Here is a 22032-nt window from a genome sequence, read left to right on the forward strand (position 1 = left end):
ACACACACACACACACACACACACACACACACACACACACACACACACACACACACACACACACACACAAACACAGTCTTTGTGTGGGGGAAAAGACTTTACATTCTGCTAAGAAAAAGAGCTGATGTAAATTGATGATGCCAAATCCGTTTGCTTCTGGTTTCGTTGAGAAACCAAAGTATGCTTTTGTTTCTAAGAATATGATTTCACAGAAATGGTTGAGAAGGAAGCAGAGGTTGAGTGAGGGCAGCAAATGCAATGTTTTTCTCTTGAGTGTGACCCTTGAATAATTATGTGAACTGGTGGCCAAGATCTAAATCTCAAAACAAGAGACAGCTGTCTCCTGAATCAACAACAAGTTGTACAGCCTGGATGGTTTCTCATTGTTTGAAAGTAATAAAAAATTGTAAATTAAAGAAACTCTGCATTCCTTTTCATACAGGAAACAATGCTGAACCAAAATCTTTGGCTGAACCGGTGACCTTGTAAAGCTCACCTGCATTGTTTGATAATTGCACAAAATATTATTATTACACTAAATTATGCCTTTCCTACCCTCTGACCTATTGCCACGAAAACCTGGATTGAATTCAAGCTTTACCTCACCTGTAGATATGTTCTCGGGTTATTACTCAAACCTGGTAACTGCCATTAACATGATTTCTGCTTTTTTTTTAACACTTTGATCATAAAGCATATCTGGGCGTTTTAATGTTTCCTTAAAACTACTGCCTATTTTTACATTACCAGTATTTTTTAATACTAGTAAGTAATCTGGTAGTGACTAGTAGTATCAACTTTAATGTTACTCCAGAACAAACTAGTACTCAGAGACTAATCCATTGCAACTGAAAACAAATTGCACATATTTTGAATTCCATTTGGGATCTGTAGTTCAGATATCAACTAGTCACTTCCAACTACCATGTATATCAATTTGTAGTTTCACCAGTATTCCAGTTGTTGCTGGTACCTATTTTTGGTACCTAGCTTTACTGTTCTATACTCATTTAGGTACTACTAATTTCTAATCCTATTTACTATATATTAGTCATTGCTGGGTAGTATCTGATTACATGTAATCTGGATAATGTAATCAGATTCCAAGTAATTAATTAGATTGTTATTAGATTATATTGCATTTTAGAATACTCGTAATCAGACTACAGTTACTTTTTTATTGATTACATGATTACATATTATTCACATAATAGCAATAAATTATTCATAATTTATTGATTCTCGCTAATTCTTTTTGTTCTTTTAAATTGTCCTTTCTAAAATAGCCTATACCGCTTATATACACTCAGAAAGTCAATTTTAATTGTTTTCTTGGCTTTTTTTAGTGAGTGTTTTATTTTGAATGATGTTATTTTAAAATGATAAATTTAGTTATTTTCTTTTCATTATACTTACGAACCCCCTGCAGTTCCTTCACAAATTACAGTTTGGGAAACCTTGACATAATGTAATGTTTAATGCACATCATGTTGTTAATAAAAATGAATAGAATACATTTTCTTTCTCTTTGTACTGTATATCAACGAGATTTTCTTATTTAAATCAATGTGATAAACAAGTTAGGTCAAAAGTAATCTAAAAGTAATCTCATTAGATTACCTTAAATGTGTAATGTAATGGATTAAGTTACTACCTACTATTTTGGTTGCACTTTATTTTACAGTACGCGCACTTACATGTACTTACAGTGTACCTATAAGTACTGGTAATATAAGGTAACTACATGGGGTAGGGTTAGGTTCAGGGTTAGTACCTAGTTTTTACCTAGTTATTGTAGTTACTATAATAAGTACATAGTACAAACATGAGTAACAGGACTGTAAAATAAAGTGCTACCACAATTTTTGTCATGTAATTTGGAATCAGTAACACACTTTCATTTGTAAGTAATTACACTTTATTAGACACTACTGTGGCATTTTTAGTATTACTAGTAAAACTTTTAATTGAAGTATAAAGCAACCATTCGGAGTCATTAGTAAAAAGGCAACTGTAACTAGTGAGATGAGAAATGTTACTGTTAACTACTGGGAAAGATATTATATAGCCTCTTATAAATAGACACTAAAATAAGCACTGGTGAAGTTGGAGTAGAAAGTAAATACTGTAATAAGTATTATGCTAGTATTTAATAAATCATACTTGTGAAAATTAAAAAGATACTAGTCACTGCTAGTATGACTGACTAGTAGTTAAAAAATAGCCTACTAGTACAATGCAGCCTCTTCTGCAAGCTAGTTTAAATACTTCATAAATGTTTTGCCTGATTTAAAATTATTAATAATATTATAGAGCATTATATACCTAGCCTATGCATGGCTCCGGACTAAATGTTCTCATATGGTATTTACTGGTTTGGCGTCCTGTAGGCATATTTGCAGTCCTTTGAAGCACGCCTGAGGTCACTGATCTCTCGGGAGCAAAACACCACATTCTTTTTTTGTGTGCCCAGCAGAGCTGCTCTTTGACTTCTTTGCCCACATAAGGCAGGAGATACCATGGCAACCGTGGGCTTGAATAGCTGTGTCAAATCCCTCCGCACCCCCCTCTCTCTCACACACACACACACACACTCTCTCTCTCTCTCTCTCTCTCTCTCTCTCTCACACAGGCACGCGGCGCGCGCGCTCTACTGGACACTGGCTGGCTCGCGCTATCTCTTGTCCTCTTCAAGCCAGCGCGACTTTTGCACTTCCAAACACAGGTAGGGGTACTGAAACACTCCCGGGGTTTCGCCGCGGTTATCGGTACGCTAGCTTGTCATTCGGGGCGTCAAAGGTGAGCGCGAATATATAGAGAGTTCGCCGAAGCCACGAGTGAGGCATGTCGCTAAAGCTATGGCTCCACCCCTCCCCCTGCCTGAGGATCGCTGGAGGTTAGGCCGCATGTCTGTTACTGGCGCTCATAAAAAACAAGAAAGGGACGTTTAGCTCCGGATCACGGCGAAACCATTAACACGAGCTTACGTTATGGTTTCACCCGTTCCGTTTTTGATTCAGCCGTTTTCAATCAGCGCCACAGTAACTGTTCGAGAGACTCCAAAAGTATGCCCTCATTTCACAACAAACAAGCGCAGCACTTCCTTGAGCAATCAGTATAGTGCAGGAAGGCGCTGCTTTTTATACCGAGATGTTCTGATTAGTATGCGATTATAGCTTGTTATGGTATGCTTTAAGACGTTTATATTTTGAAATATCACTGTATGTGTATGTGTGGGTGTGTTTCTGTTTTGTTCCTCATTACTGGATCTTGGCAAGAAATTTTGAAAGGTTAGACATTTTAGTAAAATTCTTTGGTAATCTCTGGCTACTAGGCTCCAGTGAAATTGTCTAAAAATTATTTTAAAATATATTAATAGTTGATATATTATGTACTCATATTGTAAAAGCCACAGTATGTAGAGCAAAACTTCTACGGTCAGGGTTCCTGCTCTCTTAGTAAATGAATCCAGGCCAGGAAAAGTCATGGAAATTTTTTTAGGTGACATATGTTATTAGTTTTGCTCCATTAATTATTAAGTGCTTATTAGGCTAGAAATAACTTTTTTAGTGCTATGTACATTTAATTCAGGAATCACAAAAGACCGAAATCCTGTAGTCAGAAAGTGAAAGTGACATGACATGTGGCCAAGTATGGTGACCCATACTAGTGCTCTGCATTTAACCCATCCAAAGTGCACACACACACTGTGAACACACACCCGGAGCAGTGGGCAGCCATTTATGCTGCGGCGCCCGGGGAGCAGTTGGGGGTTCGGTGCCTTGCTCAAGGGCACCTCAGTCCTGGTATTGAAGGTGGAAGAGAGCGCTGTACATTCACTACCCCCACCTACAATTCCTGCCGGAGACTCGAACCCGCAACCTTTAGGTTACGAATCCGACTAACCATTAGGCCACAACTCCCCCCTTATCTAGTGTAGAAACCCTGTATTACCCCTGTAGAAACCCCTGAGTAACTTTTTTTTCTTTTACAGGTTGACATCTAGATTGGAAACTGACATCTAAACGACACGTTATTCGAGGCGTGACTAAAGAAGCTGGAGCAAAAAGTGAATATGGTCAGTCGAGGCAAAACAACATGCACAGCCCACTTTCCGAAGACCAAAGTTGACTGACTCAGACTCGTGACTCGTGTCTGAGCCTAAATGTGTGAGACGAAGCTGTGGACAGTTACCAGATATAGAGGCCGTCATATCTTCTCATTTTAGAACACACAGCTGTCAAAAAAGGGGGTCAACTGAAACCGTCTGTGCCGACAGCACGTTTGGGAGTATTTTTCCTCCTCGGTTGTGCTGAGAACTAAGCGATGGCCATGGTGAGAGGGGGGTGGGGAGATCCCAATGGGGAGACTAATGGACTTGGTGACAAGGGGTACCTGAGGGGAGATGAGGACGATGGGTCACCGCAAGGAGGCGGCAGCGACATGGAGGCCGGGGAGGATGATAAAGGTTGTGTGGTGGACTGTGGGGTCTGCGGTGACAAGTCCAGTGGGAAACACTACGGCGTGTTTACTTGTGAGGGCTGCAAGAGCTTCTTCAAACGGAGTGTCCGACGAAACCTAAACTATACCTGCAGGTAATGGAGGGAAAGTCAGCGATATTTATGTATGTGTTAGCTGTACGTGTTAGTTGATGTTCTCAGCATGTTAATTTCAGTCTCACCATTAAGCCATTTTTTTTGGTCCCTTTCAGATCAAACCAAGACTGCCAGATTGACCAACATCATCGCAACCAGTGTCAATACTGTCGCTTAAAGAAGTGTTTCCGAGTGGGAATGCGCAAAGAAGGTAACTGTCTATCCCTCTCATCAAATCAGTCGGAATGGCTTTCTGTCATTGTTTAGTGCACACAGACTCAGTCAACTGATCCACTGATTTGTCAACATGTTATAGAATATATAGTAAGCAATGGGCTGTGTTTCATTGACATATTTAGGACACATTTTCAAGCATACACTACTGTTTAAAAGTTTGGGCTTAAGATATTTTTAAAATGTTTTTGAAAGGAGTTAATTATGCTCACCAGAATCACATTTATTTTACCATAAATACAGTGAATATACAGTAGTATTGTGAAATATTGTTGCAATTTAAAAATTATTTTCTGTTTTAATATATTTTCAAATATAATTTATTCCTGTGACAGCAAAGCTGAATTTTCAGCAGCCATTGCTCCAGTCTTCAGTCACATGATCCTTCAGAAATCATTGTAATACGCTGATTTGCTGCTTAAGAAACATTTCTTACTATTAGCAATGTTGAAAACAGGTGTCCTGCTTAATTTTGAGGAAACCATGGTCCATTTTTCATGTTTTTTTGATGAACTAAGTTCAAAAGAACATTTATTTGAAACTGAAATCTTTTGAATAAGAGTATTAACAAGAATATTAAAGCTGAATAAGATTTTTTTTTTTTTTTACTGTTTTAACACTACTGAATCTACAGCGTTATGGGAAAGAAATTATATTTTACACAAATTGTGAGTTGGCTGTATGAATTGAATGTGACGGAACATCAAAATTCGTTTTTTTGACTACATTGTTTTCACTGACTGCATGCAAAAACAAGCATACAGCGTAAACAGTGTAGTCCAATTCACAAAACATGACTCTTAGAAACAGGTTATTTTAATGACTTGTTAAAAGAACTCACAGGTTACTGGTTTGAAGCAGTCTGACAAACGTAATGGGTTGCTAAAGTGGAAAGCTGTAGAGATCACTGTTTTATATTTGATAGTTAGAGTGACGAGAGTCTAAGAGCTGTATTTTATTTTAAGCCGACCCAGATGGTGTTTGTTTACCACAATTGCCAGTGCACATGATGAAACTTACATTAGGGTGTGATGACCTATATATTTCACTGTTTCCTCAACAGTTTTGATTTTAAAACAGAGTGATGGTTAGAATGTTTAGCTTTTCATTGAACATTTTCATTCCTCGTTTATAAAGTCTCTCAAGGTTCAACCAGAACGGTGTTTGCAGGTTCCTTTTTCATTTTTTGAGTGCTCGTGTAATCAGGAATTAGATGTTTCTAATCCCTTAGGTCAGTGCTCTGACTCTCTGCCAGATGTTGCATGTTAGCAAAAGAAAGGAGCATTGAAACGTAGTAATGTCATCTATCAAGCGTTTCAACTCCATCACGACTCTCCCCTTCTCTCTCCCCTTTCCCCCTTTAGCAGTTCAGCGTGGACGCATCCCACCTTCGCATTCAAGCCTCAGCCCATCCACGACTCCAGTGGGCGGTAATGCCGGCAGTGGCGTGAGCGAGTTCTACAACGGGCAGCCGGTGTCTGAGCTCATCTCCCAGCTCCTGCGGGCAGAGCCTTACCCTAACAGCCGCTACAGCCATCAGTACAACCAGCAGATGCAGGGGGGCGGAGGATCCATGGGCATCGACAGCATCTGCGAGCTAGCCGCCAGACTCCTGTTTAGCATCATCGAATGGGCCAGAAACATTCCTTACTTCCCCGAGCTGCCTGTATCTGAGCAGGTGGCCTTGCTGCGACTCAGCTGGAGCGAACTGTTTATACTCAACGCCGCCCAATCTGCCCTGCCCCTGCACATGGCCCCGCTGCTCGCCGCCGCAGGCTTTCACTCCTCTCCCATGTCTGCCGAGAGGGTGGTGTCCTTCATGGACCAGGTGCGCATCTTCCAGGACCAAGTGGAGAAGCTGACCCGCCTGCAAGTGGATACAGCAGAGTACAGCTGTCTGAAGGCCATTGCGCTCTTCTCACCAGGTGTGCCAGACACATTACTCCGATTAAACTGCATTTAACCGAACATAATCGGATCAAAGAAGATGTAATATATTTGTATTCTGTACAGAATGGTAGAGTATAGTGAGTATTGTGCTGACTGCTGACAGTCAAATTTCTTGCATAATGCTAGCACCCTCTACTGGAGAAGACAAAATCTTTTTCAGTGTTTCCTATGTGCTTTATGAAGCACCTTTATATTATAACATATTGTTAAGAATAAGGCAAATTATAGATCAGATACCTTCATTATGCAGATATTCTGTCCTGTAGCGTCACACCTTTAGTTAGTTTACATTTATTAATTTAGCACTTGTATTCAAATGACTCAATGTGCATTCAAACATTTTTAGTATACATGTTCCAACTTATAATTCAACTTATGCAGGGCTCAATGTTTTTTTTTTTCAATACGTTTGTTTTTCTTAGTCCAACCACAGATTGATCAGAATTTAGGTTTATTACATACTTTATATGTAATCATTAGATACAATCATTATAATCGTCATTAAATATCTGTTTAATTTATCATTTATATTTGAAAACATGTACATTTAAAAAATCATTCAAACTTATTTGTGTTATTTGTGTATAAGAAATTTGCTGTAATAAGTTATTGCTGAAAATGATACTGTTATAATGTAAGCCATTAATTTCTAAACTCTTGAAGTGCTGGTATACATGGCTAAGCATTACTAATTAGTTTTTACTTCATTTGTAATGTGTTCTTGCAATTTCTACAAAACTTGCTAGCATGCTAGATCATTTTATCTTGTGACAAGTTTAAATTGGTATAATGTGCAACTAAATGTTTTAAGTTATCAAGGCGTAATAACAAATGACAGTGCAGCACTGGCCATCAGTTGACCTCAAACTCGTACAATGAAGCCAACTTTCCACTATCTCTGACATTCGCATACTTTTTTCACATTTTGTCCCTAAAAGGCGGACACACTGAACCTTCAAATTGGTTGTGAAGCAGCCATTACCTTCCGTTTATTCACTATGGTTAAATAAATGAACAGTACATTTATGAATATACCCACATAAAGCAAATGACCAGCGAAAGGTTTAAAAGAAAAACATAGAAGGTTATTTTCTAAGGCTAATGAATGTAAATTATTATGTAATAATTATAAAATAATTACTTGGAGCATAAGTATGGTTTACACTATATATTGATCATTTGCAACTTGTCAACTAACTTTAGATTATTATTAGACTGTTAGGTTAAGATTAGGGTTAGTAGAAGAAGTTACTAGTCAGTAGAAGAATGGGTGTTGATGACTGGTAGTTGACATGTAGTTGCAAAGTTACTTATAGTTGGGAGAACATTAGAGTGGACTATCAAAATAGCGTGTTGCCATAAATATTCATTACCACACATTTTACAGAAATAGTATTTAAAGATCAAATGTTAAGTCCAAAAATTGCAGTTCTCACCTCACAATCCTAGTTTTGATTAGACTTGATTCTTTCATTGTATCCAAAACCAAATCAGATCTGAAAGCTCCACATAACTCTATGTAACTCTCACTCATACTACTTCCCATTGGAAATGAGTGACTTGTTGGCAACTTGACTCAGGCCAGCGTTTCTCCATATTGTTGAGCTCTACCATGACCTTGTCCTTGCTAGCATCATGCTTTACCAGTTGAGTTAGAGGGAGTGTAGTTTCATACCTGAATATCTGGTGTTCTTTGTGTTTAGATGCAAATCAGATCTGAAAGCTCCACATAACTCTATGTACCTCTCACTCATACTACTTCCCATTGGAAATGAGTGACTTGTTGGCAACTTGACTCAGGCCAGCGTTTCTCCATATTGTTGAGCTCTACCATGACCTTGTCCTTGCTAGCATCATGCTTTACCAGTTGAGTTAGAGGGAGTGTAGTTTCATACCTGAATATCTGGTGTTCTTTGTGTTTAGATGCAAATCAGATCTGAAAGCTCCACATAACTCTATGTACCTCTCACTCATACTACTTCCCATTGGAAATGAGTGACTTGTTGGCAACTTGACTCAGGCCAGCGTTTCTCCATATTGTTGAGCTCTACCATGACCTTGTCCTTGCTAGCATCATGCTTTACCAGTTGAGTTAGAGGGAGTGTAGTTTCATACCTGAATATCTGGTGTTCTTTGTGTTTAGATGCATGTGGGCTGACAGACCCGGCTCATGTGGAAAGCCTGCAGGAAAAAGCTCAGGTGGCCCTGACCGAGTACGAGCGCATGCAGTACCCCGGGCAGCCCCAACGCTTCGGACGGCTCCTACTGCGACTGCCTGCTCTGAGGGCCGTGCCCGCCAACCTCATCTCTCAGCTCTTCTTCATGCGCCTGGTGGGCAAAACGCCCATCGAGACGCTCATCCGTGACATGCAGCTGTCTGGCAGTGCCATCAGTTGGCCGTACGCACCCGGACAATAACCATTATCAGATGTGACCATGAAACCAGTCTGAAATTCAAACTATCTCAGTGTGATTGTGTTTTTTCAACCACACATTCACTTCTGATATTCACCGGATCACCTAATGCAACAGGGTCATACTGTGGGAATGGTGGATTCAGTAGTACATGGCAGAAGGCTTGATGTATGCTCTGTGTGAACTGTTTTATGAGGCCCAGAAGCATTCTTAAAAAATTACTTGAGAAATCTTGGTTATCTGCTAGCCAAAGGTAAGATGTTAGGTACAGTTTCATAGCGAGTTATTAAGTGGAAATTGGTTAAAACCCTAAACAACAAGCTCTGTCAGTTGGGTGTAAACGTGAAAGTCACTTTAGACTGTCCCTGGAGGCAGCAGGAAATCAAGTCCCCCTCATATTCTGCTCTGCCCTGTACTTGTGTACCAGAAAGCCTGAAGGAGGAGGAAGTAGACATGATGACATCCAAAAACCCAAACAAGCCAAACCGAAACAGTCAGAATCGGGGACTTAGGCATTTGTTTTGCCAATGATAACTACTTGGCTTGTATTTTTTAGCTCTTTTCCCCTATTAATGCTAATGCATATCTATGAGGAGAGATTGAAATTTGCAAAAGCTAGTAGATCATGTTTTGTGACAACCATTTGACAAATGAATTGCGGGCTGTATTTGTACTTTGAGTTAAGGTACAGACTTGTCTCTTCACGAAAGATTCATTTTTTAATGCACACTGCATTTGCGATAGATGACAAATGAAGTAGTCATGCTTTTTTTTTTCCAGATTAAAAACCAGTGAACATTCTTCATCAACACACTACTGGTTTCTATTCTGCTTTTCTGCTATTCTTTTTTTTTCTCACTTACCAGTTCATGTTAAACTGGTAATGAAGTCACAATATGTATGTTGACCAAAAGAAATACCTCTACAGTCTTTTGAGACTCAAACGGACTTTCAGTCATTCACGGCTGGGTCAATTTTTAAATTTATCAGCACACTTGAGCTGCTCACTTTACACTAAAGAGGAGTGATTGGATCTATCTGTCTGTTATGTTTGGCCGTTCTCAGTAAGAAACTGGCATTGCCTGTTTTGTCTTTCGTGGAGCAGTGCTCTGGTGTGGCGTCTCACAGGTGACAGCATGTTGTATTTGGCTCTTGTGAGATGTACGTTTTCTAGCCTTATCATACATGTGAATGACTAATATTACCTCATATTTAGGCCTTGGAACGTATCAGGTGGTCTAATATACATAAATGCATCAAAACGGCAACATGCACAGTTTTCATTTTAATATCTTTGTCTTTTTAAATACTTGTGTATGACAGCTTGATTAAACAAAAGTATCATACATTGAATTGTGTACTGGTGAGTGCTGTTTTGTTACCTATCAAATTACAAAGGAAACGTTTTCTTTAAGAGTTTTATACACAAATTGTAAAGAGATAATTTTACAGGAAAATCGAAATTTTTTACAACTCCTGCAACTTTACATACACAACTCACTCGGCACAGCTTGTAACAGTCTAGATAATAATAATACATTTTATTTAGTATAGCGCCTTTAAAAGAGTACTTTCTCAAAGCGCGTTACAACACAAGCAAACACAAAAATCCAAAGTAATACACAAGAATACCGAGTAACAATCAGTTAAAAGCAAGACGGAAGATAAAACGTTTTAAGACGAGATTTAAAAATACCTAAAGAATTTGCTTCCCTGATGTCAGCCGGGAGAGAATTCCACAATTTGGGGGCGTAAAATGAAAATGCCCGATCACCCCAGAACGCAGCCGTGTTTTAGGAATGACTAAAAGACCGCTGTGAGAAGATCGCAAATAAAAAAAAAATAGGGAATTAAAAGCTCAGCCAAGTACTGAGGAGCCAGACCATGCAGTGCCTTGTATGTTAACATGAGAGCTTTATAATCAATACGAAATCTAACTGGGAGCCAATGCAATAATTCCAAAACAGGAGTTATATGATCAACAACCCTGGCCCCTGAAAGAATTCTGGCTGCTGAATTTTGTAAATGTTGAAGTTTGTTAATACAAGATTTTGAGACTCCAATAAGAAGGGCGTTACAATAGTCTAGACGAGAAAAGACAAAGAAATTAATTAACCTTTCAGCAACAGAGAAAGACAGCATAGGTCGTAGCCGTGCAATATTTCTGAGATGAAAGTACGAGGTCTTAACAGTGTTCAGCACGAAAGGCTCAAATGACAAGCTGGGATCAAAAATAACGCCCAGGTTTTTTTATTTACTTTGTAACTCCAGAGCAACACCACCAACAGACAAAGCTAAAGATCTAGCATTACGCAATTTATGGGGAGAGCCGAGAAGCATAACTTCCTTTTTGGAACTATTCAAACAAGAAATTTTCAGACATCCACAACTTAATCTCAGAGAGACAGTGTGAGAGATAGCAAATATTCACATCTTGGCCCGGATTAGAGTGGATGTAAATATGCGTATTGTCGGCGTAAAAATGGTAGTTCAGTTCGAGAGCTCTTAACAATTGCCCAAGAGGAAACATATAAATGCTAAAAAAAACAAGGGACCAAGTAATGAGCCCTGAGGGACACCAGTACTAACAGGACCGACCTCTGATCTGTGACCATTCATAAAAACAAAATGACTACGATCAGTTGAATAGGATCTGAACCAATCCAGAGCAATCTCTGTTACCCCAAAGACCAATTCGAGTCGACTAAGTAATACCGTATGGTCGACGGTATCAAAAGCTGCACTTAGATCCAGAAGGATAAGGATTGACACAGATCCAGCGTCAGATGCTAGTAACAAGTCAGTAGTAACTTTGACCAAGGCTGTCTCAGTACTGTGCAGTTTCCGAAACCCAGACTGGTATGGCTCAAAAAGGTTGTTAACAGTCAAATGATTGTGTAATTGAGAAGCAACAACACCCTCTAAAATTTTAGCCAAAAATGGAAGATTTGATATTGGACGAAAATAGTTAAAATTGTTCACTTCAGTATTTTGCTTTTTGAGAACAGGGGTGACTGCAGCAGTTTTAAGTGCTGCTGGCACAACACCAGTTGACAAGTACCAGAAAAACATAAAAAATTGACTGCCGACGTCTGTGAACCAGAGAAACAAAATGCATGTTTACGGACACAAGCAGTTTTAGCACTAAAATGGGTGAGAAAATCATTACACAACTGAACTGATGCAGTCTGAGAATTAGCACCGTCAACTTTAAGAAGACAGTTAATAGTGTGAAAGAGCTGCCTGGGATTATTTTAGTTATTTACAATAATCTGAGAAAAGTAGGATGATCTTGCTTTTTCAAGTGCTACTTTATATTGACCCAGACATGATGTATAGATGTATACAGTGTATGCATTCATGTGTACAGTTTTAGACAAAGAAATCCTGGTGATCAGTAATATTAGTCTTCTCTCTCCTTGCAAAGCTTCTGTCATAATTTTTCACCAGTTGTTTGATATGACACAGCTCCTGCCTCAGTTTTTTACACCGGAGCTTCGTAGCCTGGTATTCTGGAGACTAGAGAAAAGAAACAGACAAAAATATGAAATGACTGTAATGACTGATTTAGACCATTAGGGCCAATCAGTCTCCTTATACTGATGGACAAAAACCAATCTCCATCAAGAATTTTTTCTTACCCGCTTCAGATCCTTGAGTCGATTATATTCATCAGCTACAGCCTGTGATACAATATATATATATATATATATATATACAGTGGGTACGGAAAGTATTCAGACCCCCTTAAATTTTTCACTCTTTGTTATATTGCAGCCATTTGCTAAAATCATTTAAGTTACTTTTTTTTTCCTCATTAATGTACACACAGCACCCCATATTGACAGAAAAACACAGAATCGTTGACATTTTTGCAGATTTATTCAAATGGCTGCAATATAACAAAGAGTGAAAAATTGAAGGGGGTCTGAATACTTTCCGTACCCACTGTATATATATATATGGGTTGTATTGAGTTTATATTGAGTTTATATCATACAAAATATATGTTGTAATTGATGTCTGATCAACTTTCTTAACTTTATTATTTTACTTTATTGGTTTTTGATGCCTACCTGGAACTTGGTGGATTCCTCATGGAGGGTGTCCAGTTCTCGGCTCAGTTCATTCATTTGATCACTGATATCATCCATTTCTGCACAGAGGTTCTTGTATTCAGTGAGGGAGATATCAAACTGTTTCTTGTACTGTCTGCGCTTATCATCGGTTGTAATTTCTGAATGAGAGCTGTAGCAGGAAAAAAAACAAGTGACTATTCTGCAAAACAATCTGCTATTAGAACAGTAATAGAAAAACATTCTTAACTGCATCAGCTCTTTTAAACAGCACAGCATTAGGGCGGGGGGGTCTAATGCTACTTAATGCATTCTAAATTAGTTACACTGTTAAAGAGTTGGATTCTCATGCTAAACATCGCCAACAAGTTTAAAAAAAAAACTATTTGGACGTATGATGGAGTATTTCTGTGCCAAATACACTCCTTAAGTTTCGGAAAGTTTTTTTCAACCTTCATGACGTCATAAAAGGCAGAATTCCTTGTATGGGCACTTCTCCCGGAAGAGCGCATGCACACGTCAACCAGGGGTGCGTTTCCCAAAAGGAACTATGGTCGCAAGTTCTGTCATTACCAATAGAGTTCAATGGAACTCTAGTTAGCTAACAATGCTTTTGGGAAACGCACCCCAGAGCGAGAGCAGGAGCACACCCATCAACGTCGTCACAGGACTTACTCGAGAAGAATGTCTCCAACGAAGTGTGTTTTTGGTTGTAAGGGAAGGTTAACCTTGTTCAGCTTCCCAAAGAACCCAGCGTTACGTGAACAGTGGCTGCAGTTAGTTTTTCCGGGGCAGCAACAGAGTTTCACAAGTGTGTTTGTTTGTTCCCGTCATTTTGGTGATGAATGTTTTATAAACGAGGTCCAGTTCGTTTGATACTGAAAGATGGAGTGTTCCCGTCATTTTGGTGATGAGTGTTTTATAAACGAGGTCCAGTTCGTTTGATACTGAAAGATGGAGCAGTCCCAGCAATAAAAGATCCTGATCATGATTCGGAACCGCAGGCGGTTTGTAAAACAGCATCGAATTTCTGTTTTTTGTTGGCAATCGGCACACAAGTACTCCTGACTCTTTAGCTCTGCCCACGGCACGCCTCAGAGAGAATCATTTTATATTCTTTTATAAATATGATTAAACTAAAGACTCTTTGGATATATAAAGGATGCAATACTTCTCTATAGGTACTCAAGATTAAAGGGGTCATATGATGCGATTTCAAGTTGTCCTTTCTCTTTGGAGTGTTACAAGCTCTTGGTGCAAGATTGAGCGAAACTGTGTGTTATGTTAAAGGAACACTCCACTTTTTTTGAAAATAGGCTCATTTTCCAACTCCCCTAGAGTTAAACAGTTGAGTTTTACCGTTTTCAAATCCATTCAGCCGATCTCCGGGTCTGGCGGTAGCACTTTTAGCTGCAGCTTAGCATAGATCATTGAATCTGATTAGACCGTTAGTATCTCGCTCAAAAATGACCAGAGAGTTTCAAAATTTTTCCTACTTAAAACTTGACTCTTCTGTAGTTACATTGTGTACTAAGACCGACGGAAAATGAAAAGTTGCGATTTTCTAGGCCGATATGGCTAGGAACTAGGAAAATCGCAACTTTTTATTTTCCGTCTAGGGGAGTTGGAAAATGAGCCTATTTTCAAAAAACGTGGAATGTTCCTTTAAGGATAAGAAGTATTCATGATTGAAACTCACTCGTCCAACTCATATGTGTCTAATTCAGTGGCCGAATCTCCAGTGGTGTAGCCCGTCTCACAGAGCACATCCTCAACCTCGTACGTTTCAGGTTTCTCCTGCACCGAGCTGCTCTGCACTTCAACCTCCTCCACAGTGTTGGAGCTCATCCACCGACTCTGGTACAACGGCTCTGGGGAGCAACTGTTCGCATCCTCAGAATCCCTTTAAAACAAAGTGCAATGAAAAGGCTAGTGTGCATTGGTATTTGTAAGAATTTCTTGTCCTGAACATGGTCAGAAAGGCGGGCCGCACTCACACATTGCTTTTGTATGCACTCTCGCTGTAGACGCTCACTGTTCCCTCAGTGTAGGAGGTGAAGCTGTTCTCTGCTTTCAGATGAGGGGAAGCCTTCTCTGATAAAACCACAGTGGGGATGTATTGAGTGCTTCGCTGGAACAGACCGTGTACAAGTTTTAATGGAGCCAGAAGAATCACAGAACAACAAGTAATGAATCAGTTTAAGTCTGACGCTAAAGCTGCCGCAGAATGACCTGATGGGAAACTAGATCAGACCGGAGGACAATCACAAATTTCTCTGAACAATACAGTCTCTTAAGAGACCACTTGAGCAGTTTTATATGACACAATACACCAAGACACTGTAAATCCATCACAACACAATTATCCCACCCTCATGCACGTGCATCACTTCCTCTAATGAAGCGTAATTATTTCAGCTTTCAGGAAGCACACTTGATGAGAGCTGCACATGGCACTGGCTGTACAAAAATGCCTGTGTATTGTCTTAACAGCAACAAACAACATCTGAGGTCACTTCCAGGAAAGTCACTGCATAGTCCAAGAATTCAGAACGACCCATTTTGAAGTCTCACCTCACAGCGAACCAAATAATATAAACTACTCTTAAAGAGCAAAAGGTGAGTTTTAAAGCCTAATAAATAAAACTGTGCTGTTATTTTGTTGAGTTTGTATACTAAAGCTGTTTTTTTTCTGATAATTACGCCAGAAGCTATTGTTTACAAGCTGCAATAAGCAGAAACTTAGCTAAAGCAAATGTACATTTGGATGAAAATATCAGTAATTGCACAAGCTGTTATATTTATCTATAAAAAATAACATGATGCATCACCTATATAGTAACTGGAACGCAAGTTATCTGTGACTGTCGAGAGGGCTCAGATTGTTAGCTGACCTTTATTCTGTATCGGTCATTATGAAGAGAGCAATTCACCTCACAATCACTGATTCGATGAATCGATGAATGATTAACACAAAGGCAATTCTGATCATATGACTGATTTCATTGTACGGCACTGGTGTCGCAGGTTTAGATACACTATATTTAAATAATGTGGCCCCTAGTTTCATTTTGCAACACCTCCTTAAAACATATTTACACAGTCAAAATAATAATAATAAAAAAAAAAAAATTAATTATTTCTTATTTAAATTAGAAATAATTAAGCAGCTCAACTGTTTTCAACATTGATAATAGTTTTTTTATTTTTTTGTTGCAGTTTTCAAAAGCAAGTTGTATATTTTCAAAACTAATATCATATAGTACTAATATCACAACAGATCACCAAAATGCACTTTAAAACATTTTTCACACTTTTTAGCATTTTCAATTGCGTCATCACAAAAATTTATTTTTTTGTAAACATTTTAATCATAGTAACTGCCTTTTATAATGCTATTATTATCAAACTTTTAATTTCCCTCCCATCTTGTCCAGTTCAATACGTTCGTCTATGATTTAATCTAACTGATCTTAATGGTTAATCAGTGAACCATTTGGTAAATCCATACATTTCTACAAGATATAGATTCTTTAGAACTGCATGGTTTGCAATTTCCAAAATGGATAAGTACAATGAATTATTGTTACAGTACAACATCTAAACAAGGCTTTACCATGGTAGAGACTAGCAAATTACAGTAAATCACCCTAAGAGGGCAAAACTTAGTCATATGGTACAGTGAGAACAATTCATGTATTGGCAGAGAATGGTTCTACACAATTAGTACAGTAGCCTGTATTACTGTAATATCTTTAATTCAGCAACATGGCTGATTGTAAACGTATTTTGCATCGTTTGCCGTTGAATTAACTGCCTATTAAAAGTATACTAAACTAAAAGAAGATCATACTGTTGTGTTTTGGTGTTAAACTCATTACATATTACAAAAATCTTGTGTTTTGAAACAATGATTATGTGCACTGAAAATATATATAACTGTAATGACTGGAAATGTTACAAGTGAGATTAGTTTGGGTTTTTTTAAGTAGGAGTTTTGAAAATGTGCACCTTTCATGTGAAAATTGCAGACTTGAATAAAAAGAAACTGTAATAAGAAATGTTTCTTGAGCAGCAATTCAGAATATTAGATTGATTTCTGAAGGATCATGTGACACTGAAGAATGGAGTAATGTTGCTGAAAATTCAGCTTTGCCAACACAGGAATAAATTACTTTTTAAAATATATTACAAAACAGTATTTTTTTTTTATTGTAACAATATTTCACAATGTCACTACTGTTGATATATATGCTTTTGAAGTAAATGTAGCTTTGTACTTGCTGAGCATATATATGTATACGCCAGAAAATTTGAATGCCAATAGCAATGACCTCAATAAATCTGAACTGCCACTTATGAACTCACCCAGTTTAGTAAATTCTGGCTCCTGTCTATTCTGAGGATAGGTGGTTCCTCCCAGTAGATATTAGGTTTGCCATGACGCCATATTTTGCTTCGAGTCTTATAGGCAAAATAGGCTGCAACAGCCAGGGCAATCATGACAAACAGTCCACATACCAGAGCCACAGCCTAAAATTAAGAAGAAAACACTGATTTAAAACAATTAATGTTACAGTGAAACTACAGCTACATTAATAAAGGTTCTTAATAAAGGTTTGATAAACTTAATAAAGGTTCCAAAAGGAGGTTTTCACAGCGATGCCTTTTTCCACTATAAATAACAATTTGTGCAATGGAAAGGTTCTATTTATGTTAAAGGTTCTTCATGGAACCACTGATGCAAATAAAGAACCTTTTTTTAAGTGTGTATGTCTTGGCATACTGACCTCCTCAGGATCCATGAAGCAGTAGTGATAGAGATATCGATTAAAGGACGGATATGCACCTGGGAAGCCTGCTCCAACTCCAGCGCTGATGCTGGGAGTCCCTAATGAGGTCTGACACATCATCAGGATGGGGTTGTACATGATGCTTTGTGAACTCTGGGCCATGGGATTCACCCCAATGACGAATATGATGTCTATAATACACTGTAGAATCGCCAGAACCACATCCACCACTAAAACTGTCAAGTAAAACGTTTTTCCATGCACACACCAAGTCTTTGAGAAACTAACCACTAGGATGGCCAAAGATACTACGAAATTAAGGGCTGCCATGGAGATCATGGCTGATTTTGCTGAGTAGGGTGTCATATAAGATCTCTGATAGCCATAGGTTCCTCCATAGTACCCAGATCCCATCCCATAGCCTCCAGATCCAGCAACGAAGGCTCCGATGCTTCCCTCATAGCCGTGCATGTCCCAAACTAGAGTAGAAGCAACACAGACAAAAATAACAAAACAAAGCAGAGCAGTCAGTCCCTCCATCGTTTTCACGATGCCAGGTGGGGAGAACAATCTGTAGAAGTGCTGAGGGTTTCCCTCCGTTTGAGGAGCATCAGGCACTGAAGAGTATAAGCCATACTCGCTTCTTTGAGAGTAGAAACTTCTGGATGTGTACATATTTGATGGGGCAATGTAGTGTGGACTGTACTGCGGTGGACTGTCATACTGCTGTGTTTCATACATGATTCATGAGATAATCTGAAAAAAGAAATGAGGTCAAATTTAGATCATGAGATCATCTGGGAACAGATATAGCTTTCTGAAACCAAAACCATACTTAATTTTCAGACAAAGAGCTGCAGTCATTTGTTTTAATCATTAAAAATGATATGGACGAGTATAACTTTTATAATCGTGGCGAGAAGACCATTTGTTGCTATTGTAAACAAAACATGAAAACTAAAATCATAATTAAATTGAAATATAGATGAACACAATATATATATATACATATGTATGCAATTACCTGAATAAGCTATTTCACATAACAGATGTTTATATGTACTCCACAAGAAAAAATAATAACTCAATTTATAAAAATGACCCCATTCAAAAGTTTTCATACCTTTGAATCTTAATACTGTGTGTCGTTTCCTGGATGATCCGCAACTGTTTTTATATTTTGTGATAGTTGTTCATGAGTCCCTTGTTTGTCCTGAGCAGTTCAACTGCCTGTTGTTCTTCAGAAAAATCCTCCAGCTCCTGCACATTCTTTGGTTTTCCAGCATCTTCTGCATATTTGAACCTTTTCCCAAAGTGACTGTTTGATTTTTAGATCCATCTTTTCACACTGAGGGACCCATATGCAACTATTACAGAAGGTTCAAACGCTCACTGATGCTCCAGAAGGAAAAACCATGCATTAAGAGCCTTTTTAAGAGGCTTTTTAACTTTTGAACAGATAGATGTGTACATTTGTCTTATTTTGCCTAAATATCATATTCTTTCATTTAGTACTGCCATTCAGAGGCTACAGAATATAGTTACATGTTTCTAAGAAGACAAAATAAGTTAAATTTACCCTGATCTTCAAATTCAAAAAGTTTTCACCCCCACTGCTGGAAAGGGTTCAAATATGCAGAAGATGCTGGAAAACTGAAGATTCTGCAGGACATGGAGGATTTTTCTGAAGAACAGTGCTCAGTTTAACTGTTCAGAACAAACAAGGGACTCTTGAGCAACCATCACAAAACAAAAAAACGGTCGTAGATCTTCCAGGTAACCACATACAGTATTAAGAACCAAGGGTTCCCAAACTTTTAAAGGGGGTTATGTTAATCATTTCAGCTATTTTTTTTGTCTTGTGGACTATATGTAAACATCTTTTATGTACAATATCTTACTCAGGACAGTACTAAATAAAAAATAACATGCATAATTTTGTTAAAATTATTCACATTTTCACAGATTCTGCAAGGGGTAACAAAAATAATTGCAAACAAAATAAATGTTTAAGTTGAAGTATTAAAATTACTAAAACTAAAATATAAATAAAATATAACTAGATAGTAAAATAATAAATCTGGAGAGATAAAAATAACAAAAGCAAAATCTTACACAAATTAAGATACAACTGGAAAATATATATAAAAAAGCTTTATTCAAAACAATAATAAAACCTATGACAGTCTATATAAAAATTAATAATAAAACAACACTGAAACTACACATTGCCACTCAACACTTATGTGCTGCCCTCAACTACCATCACCCACATGATTATAATCTCAATTATACATATAATAATTATTTTTAAAATATATAGAAATAATAGTTCTGGTGTCCAGTCATTTCTTCTGAATGGTCAATACAGCATTCCAATAAAATCCACAATAGCACAGATGGCACAACTGCGAATTATATTGTTTTTATATAACAATTTGTCTATTTTTTGCTATGCAGATGAAACAATTTCACAACAGGACAAAGCATAATTAATTATCGCATCATCTACAGAGCAATACACAGCCTTCCTGAATCAGTCAGCGTTTCTGTACGAATTAGTTTAATGACTGATTCAATGGCTCACTCATAAAAACTATCGCCTGTTTTGTTCCTGAATTCATTAGTGAGTTTGAAAGAATTGTTTGAATTAATCATTTGATGACTCACTCATAAAGACTTGTCCAATTACCAGTGTACCTGTAACCTCCGTCACTAAAACACTGACCATCTTAAATGCACAAACAGCACTGTTGGCTTATCAAATTTCATAAATTGCATTTAAACTATACATTTTATCACTACATTTGTTCCCTGGGATTACAAACATGCAATGTTAGCGCACAACTCTATCCGTAGATCTACAGGAACTTTCAGAGTTCTGATCTAACAGTATAATTAAGAAAGAACACACCTCTTTATAGCACAAACAACATTCACAATCTGGAGTCCAGCTTTAAACATCATTCCCTTCATCAGGCTACTGCAATTCAGATGAGATGCTCTGAATAATTCAGAGAAACATGAGCAGATGCAGTCATTGGGGGTTTCCATGCTGTAAGTTTTCTTCCTCACATTTCTGTTGCATCCCCCAAGTGCAATATACAGACATTATATGTGAATAAAAGAGGTGAAGAGATGCACTGCTAACAGGAATATTTCAAATACCGTATCCTCTTAGTTAATTATGCTTTAGAGAGATGGTGAGATGCACACCCGTGGTAACTTGAAAAGAGTGAATAAATAATTCAAGAGCTGAAAATCAACCTAGCAAGCTTTATACAGCCTCACAGGTGCATGGTGATGGGACAGCTATTCAAGAATAAAGAACATTTTAAAAAAATTCCACAAAAAAGAAGGTTTTGTTTTTTTGAATATAATTTTACAACTTTCCTCTTGAAAATAAACCGATATCATTTTAGATTGGTCTGAGCATATAGCTGTCAGCTACAATCATATGAAACACTGCAATTGGTATGATTTGACAACATAAGATTAAAAAGTACTGCGACATGTCGTTTTGCACTTTTGCGTTGACTACCCTGTTGAAAAGACCAGCATATGCTGGTTAGGTATGTTTTGACGCTGGGATGCTGGTGCTGGTTTTTTCAACAGGGCAATCCATTCTAAAAAGGTCTATCATTTTGTGGTAAATAATTGAAACATTATGTAACTTACCGTAACACAACAGCCACTGGGCTTTTCCTTGTTCGCCTTGGTCCCGCTTTTCTAAGCTTGACAGTTTTCTGTCAAGTGTTGTTTAGTGTTTGAGTTTATCCGTTTGATGTGAATACCTGTGACAGCTGCTGCTCATGGTGATTTGTGTGACAGACCTGGGCCTGAAACTCTAAACCCAATCCAACCCGTTGCTACTGACACAATCAGTCTTATTGGCTCTTTAGGAGGTCGAAAGTTAAGGTGAACAGGAAGCTGAGTTAATGATTGTTAGTGTTTTAAAGTGTTTATATA

General features: G+C 38.0%; 2 protein-coding genes across 3 annotated transcripts; one reads left to right on the top strand and one right to left on the bottom strand.

Annotated features, from left to right (window-relative positions):
- The first annotated feature begins 2581 nt into the window (after positions 1-2581).
- LOC107688466 (nuclear receptor subfamily 2 group F member 6-like) lies at positions 2582-9496 on the top strand. Of its 2 annotated transcripts, none has more exons than XM_016486138.1 (5): positions 2582-2725; positions 3995-4595; positions 4712-4806; positions 6194-6754; positions 8923-9496. In XM_016486138.1, the coding sequence occupies exons 2-5, from the start codon at positions 4327-4329 to the stop codon at positions 9195-9197; spliced, it is 1200 nt and encodes a 399-aa protein (XP_016341624.1). In that variant the 5' UTR covers positions 2582-2725; positions 3995-4326; the 3' UTR covers positions 9198-9496. The 2 variants fall into 2 exon arrangements, with proteins under 2 accessions (XP_016341624.1, XP_016341625.1); XM_016486139.1 differs by having other exon boundaries at positions 6197-6754.
- A 2785-nt stretch (positions 9497-12281) lies between these two features.
- LOC107688535 (occludin-like) lies at positions 12282-22008 on the bottom strand. The gene is made up of 8 exons (XM_016486226.1): positions 21742-22008; positions 18061-18819; positions 17639-17803; positions 15268-15401; positions 14970-15173; positions 13271-13442; positions 12836-12877; positions 12282-12713 (listed from the first exon to the last, which is right to left on the bottom strand). Exons 2-8 carry the CDS (start codon positions 18802-18804, stop codon positions 12567-12569), a joined length of 1608 nt encoding a protein of 535 aa, XP_016341712.1. The 5' UTR covers positions 18805-18819; positions 21742-22008; the 3' UTR covers positions 12282-12566.
- Positions 22009-22032: the final 24 nt, after the last annotated feature.

The sequence above is a fragment of the Sinocyclocheilus anshuiensis genome, unplaced genomic scaffold (genome assembly GCF_001515605.1).
Source record: "Sinocyclocheilus anshuiensis isolate Anshui unplaced genomic scaffold, SAMN03320099.WGS_v1.1 scaffold329, whole genome shotgun sequence".
Classification (NCBI taxonomy): domain Eukaryota; kingdom Metazoa; phylum Chordata; class Actinopteri; order Cypriniformes; family Cyprinidae; genus Sinocyclocheilus; species Sinocyclocheilus anshuiensis.